This window comes from Gallinula chloropus (assembly GCF_964237585.1).
Source record: "Gallinula chloropus genome assembly, chromosome: 2".
Classification (NCBI taxonomy): Eukaryota; Metazoa; Chordata; class Aves; order Gruiformes; family Rallidae; genus Gallinula; species Gallinula chloropus.
This window is the reverse complement of record NC_140086.1, coordinates 53,999,410-54,004,128: the sequence shown is the minus strand read 5'-3', so window position 1 is coordinate 54,004,128 and position 4,719 is coordinate 53,999,410. Positions and strand designations below refer to the sequence as shown.

General features: G+C 47.9%; 1 protein-coding gene across 1 annotated transcript; it reads left to right on the top strand.

Annotated features, from left to right (window-relative positions):
- Positions 1 to 452: 452 nt before the first annotated feature.
- TMEM200C (transmembrane protein 200C) lies at positions 453 to 2,102 on the top strand (the record flags this gene model as incomplete). The annotated part of the gene is made up of 1 exon (XM_084280224.1): positions 453 to 2,102. The coding sequence occupies one exon, from the start codon at positions 453 to 455 to the stop codon at positions 2,100 to 2,102; it is 1,650 nt and encodes a 549-aa protein (XP_084136350.1).
- Between the last annotated feature and the right edge of the window lie 2,617 nt (positions 2,103 to 4,719).

The window sequence follows — 4,719 nt, the reverse complement described above, 5'->3', positions numbered from 1 at the left end:
CCACAGTCAGGGTGCAGTGTAATCCTGGATCCTGTTAGGGAGTGGGGCTTAGCAGCCTCTGAGCTGTGGTGCTCTGCAAGCTCCTTCTGAAACCAGCAAGATCATTCTTTTTTTGTTTACACCAGCAGATACCATTCCCTCTACCATTTACCTGGAGTGTAAAGAAATTAATTAGCTGTTTGGCAAGAGCATAGTGGGGCACACAGCTGCTTCGATGCTGTCAGCCTACCTGACACACACGCGGGAGCTACGTGGGCAAGGGAGGGCAATCAGCCTGTTGGTGTCAGCTCCCATCCCACTTGTTGAAGGTTTTAATTAGCAGGAGTTTGAATGAGGAACAACAAAGAGACACCTCTTGTGCTGCAGTTCTGCCCCTGGTCCTCATCGTCTTCTCTTCTTTTCACTGCAGGAGCTGGAGTGGCCGTTGTGGGCAGTGCTCTGGGTAGCCAGCCATGATCGCCACTGGAGGCCTCCTGAGGATCTCAGCTAGGAAACAGGACCCCTTGCGACCCCAAAGTCAAGTCCCAAAGCGCAAACGCAAGGCCAAAAAAAAGCGCAAGAATGACGTCGTGGTGGTGAAAGGCAAGCTTAAGCTCTGCTCCCTCTCAGGGCTCATCGCTCTCTGTGGCATCCTGGTACTGCTGGTGGGCATTGCCTTGGCTGTGGTGGGCTACTGGCCAAAACCCAGCCAGGTGTATAAAGAAGGCAGTCTCAGTGGGGGACGGCACCTGGCACCAGAGGGTGGCACCCCCAAGAACCGCTCTCGGAGCCAGGAAGGGGCACAAGCAGGGATCCATCTGGAGGCACCCCCTAGAGCCAACACCTCCACCACTGCTACCACCCAGGGGTCCCCACAGTCCCCTCCAACTGCCTCGTCCCCCCAGGCCTCGGTGGGTTTCCTTTTCCGTCTTTTCTCAAGCTACTTGCATTCAGACAAGCTGAAGGTGCTGGGGCCCCTCATCATGGGTATCGGCATCTTCCTCTTCATCTGCGCCAATGCAGTACTGCATGAGAACCGCGACAAGAAGACCAAGATCATCAACCTGCGTGATCTCTACTCCACTGTCATCGATGCCCACAGCCTGCGGGCCAAGGATGGAGGCACCCCGGCCTCAGCCCCTCTCAATGGCTTTGTCAACTATGTGCAGTCCCGGGGCCTGGAGCTAAAGCCTGGCAGTGAAGGCCTGGGTGCTGCGGCCATGCTGGCCAAGAGCTCCTGGCCACCCGGACTGGGAGTCTCCCTTTCCCCACCAGACCTGGCATCCTCGCCACGACGTTCCTCCTTCTGCATCCCACCACAGCCTCCCAGCCTGGCTGAGGCTGTGTACAGCATCTACCGGGAGCGTGCTGCCCTTGCTGGCCGCACTGTCACCAGCCCACCCTGCAGCCCGCCAGAGAGCTGGGGCCGGCGCAGCACAGCCAGCTCCATCGTCGACTCCTCACTGAGCGCTTTCACCCTCCTGCCCTTGGCACCAAGTGGCGGAGGGGGAGGCTGGCGGAGGCCCCCTGGTGAACGGGGAGCCCGGGAGATCCCACGGGGGGAGTTTGAACTGAGCCTGACCGACCTCAGCAGCAGCCACGTTGAGGGAGGCTCTGGGGCGAGGAGGCACAAGCTGGTTCTCAGGCGGCAGAGCACCAGCTGCTTGCCCGATGCCAGGCGTCCCCTTTTCCCTGAGCCACCTCAGTCCCCAGCTGTCAGTGGGGACCCAGCCTCCAACCTCTTGGTAAAGGCATCTTCTAGCTACTCCAAATCTCTGGATCTGGGGGGGTCACCCCCCTCAACCCCTCCTGCCATCACCAGGACGGACTCTCAGAGCTCCCAGTCTGAGCTTTCCAGCAGCAATAAGGGCTACAGCCACCTGGAGGAGGCAGGCACCTCCTTGGAGTCAGTTGCCAACACCCCAGCCAGTAAAATCCAGGACTGTGAGGAGGAACCAGTTGAGAAGACGGACCCCCTCAAGGCTACCAGCAGAGAACAAACAGGGGAGCAATCCCAGCAAACTCAGAGACAGTACACAAATAAAGAGAAACTCTTTATGATTTCTAGGTCGCATGCTGCATTAGGGCTGGAGGACGGGGAGCTGGAGAGCACTGGCATCTAAACAGAGAAGGCATGAGGACACCTTGCAACCCTCCACACCTTCCCCCCTTCTCCATCTCCTTGTGGACTTAGGAAACCGATCAATATCCAAAGAGCTGCAGTAAGTTACCCTTGAAAATCAAATTCCATAAATCCTGTAGATGACTTCAGGAAGAAAAAGAAAATCCTTTCTGTCCGATCGTGATTGTATGTTCCATGCAAGCCAAATTGTATTAAACATCCACAGTCCAGCAAGTTCTTTGGATCAGATTAATACAATTTCGGACAGTATAACTGTGCACTTTACTGTTTTGATTTCCAAGTGCCCCTTCTCCTCTGATTTCTTTCTTGCTGATTTGCCACTAACTGCTTGAAAACCGCAAGCACCTTTTTAAGCTCAAGAGCAATGTGGTCTTCAGATCAAGAAAGCTGAGCTCTCTCTTTGTTTTGGTTCAATCGCTAATAAGTTTGCAAGGCCTTAAGGATGACGTACCTTGACAAAGAATGAGTTTGTTTAAATTCTGGGGAAAAAAAGTGACAATTTAGAAGAGACTGGAGCAGAACAGAGCTCTGATGATTTAGTTAAAAACCATTACATTCCTGAATCCAAAATACCTACTACTACGTGATACTTTATTAAGTATTATTACACATGTATTGACTAATAGCATTAAAGGATTTTTTTTTTTAATAAAACATTTACAAACAAAACTGCCACACACACAAAAGTCCTTTATTTTGGTAAGTAATTACAGATATCAGAAACCTTTTGATTTAATGCTGTGAAAGATTATAGAGATGCTATGAGGCCAAAGGTTTGCTTATGCTTTTAAGTGGGTAATTAATCGTTTACAAATAATTTCAAAATAAATACTGGTTAAGTCTCTGAGAAACCACACTTTAATGCAATCAGCAGATTCTGACTCCATTTCTGAACAGTGCTCTGTGACAGCTGGAGAAATGTGAGATTTTGACATGCTAAGGAAAGAAAAATAAAGGTTTGACCTTCTATTAAAATTAGATTCTTCGTGAGTAACACATGAATCTCAAGCTGTAGAGTACTCTTGCAGGATATTTCACTTCCCTTAGAACTGTTGCATTGAGCCTTTCTGCTGTTGCGATTCCTGTTTTCGAGTGCGTGTGCCTAAGTTTAATTTTAAAGCGTTAACCCTTTAAGCGTTAAGCTGGCCCTGTTGAAGCCAGAGGAGGTTTCTCGCTGACTTCGACTTGGGGAGGATTTCTTCCTGTGTGAGAAAAGCATCAGGTTTCCTGAAGGCTGGGCAGCCCCTTGTCTGTAGGCAGATTTTGGGTAAATTGATGAGCTGTTTCGTTTTTGTAGCTGCAGTGTGGCAGGCATTCTGTTATTTTGCCAAAACAGCTTTATGTGCTCGGAAGATTTTTGTCGATACTTCAGATTTTAAATATGGATGTGGCATTTCACTTCTACGGGAAGAGAAATCGACATTAAACAAATACAATGTGGCAGGCAAGAGTCTTTCTGTAGCAATTAAAATTTTTCATATGGGCTTCATGCTTTAAACTGTTCAGTTACGTATTGAACTACTTACAATACATTACAAAATGTAATATAGCTGCCACTAAATGCAATTACATTTAGTAATCCAGCAAAACCTTTTATTAAATAAGCCTAATTTAAAAGAAAAGAATTAAAAAAGAACAATTTAGCATGTCAGAGCCTTGAAACGAGGGAAGCAGAAAAGTGCTTGCTCTCTCAAGCAACAGAGACATCCAGGTGGCAAGATCTTTTCTCCTGCCGGTGACAACCACTGCACTGACGACATGAACACCAGTGTGGTACTTTTTGCTCTCAAACCACTAGCCCACAGCTGGAAAAACCATGTTGTAAAATTGCCCAGGCTGGCGTGGGCTGGAGTAGATGCCACGGGAAGTGTTCTGCTCAGCTTGCATGCTCCTTCTCCTTTGAATTCCAACAAGATTTATGAGATTCATCTGAGTAGCGTTACCTGGTGCTGACAGAGGTGCCAGTTACTGGCACCCTGTTTTGTTGCTTTCCAGGCAAAAACCCTTTGTGGAGGTGCAAGGGAAAAAGCGAATCATGGGTGCTACTCACTGGGGCAGGGGTCCTCAGGAAGATGTGGCAGGGGTTTGTTTTATTCTGAGAGGGAGGAACAAATGGGGTTTTTTGAAATATTCCTAGTAAATATTTCTTTCCAAATCTACAGTGTGTTCTGAAAAAAACCCTGACAAACCACCTTTAAAAAAGCCTCTGGGTACTCCTTATATTGGTTTAAAATAAAGCAGCCCAGTAATTCTTGTGATTAGTTTACCACAAAGCTTTCCAAATAACAAAATTACAACAGAGTTTGGGTTTAATAACTAAAATTATTGCTTGTTCTGGTGCTGCCAAAATAAAAAAAAAAGGTAAGAAACATGAGTTCTTATCAGACAAACTGAATTTTTATAATAGCAGCTAGAAGTGATTTGTAACAGATTAATAAGCAGGGAAAGCTGCCTTTCTCTGCAAGTTATCAAGAACCACTCTTGAGTCCATCCCAGCTGGCCCTGAGCTTTTCTCAGGACTGCTGGGCTGCCTCTTGGCCGTCCTTCGCGCATCCTGTCACATGCTTATACATTTTCCCCTCCAATCTAGACTCTTA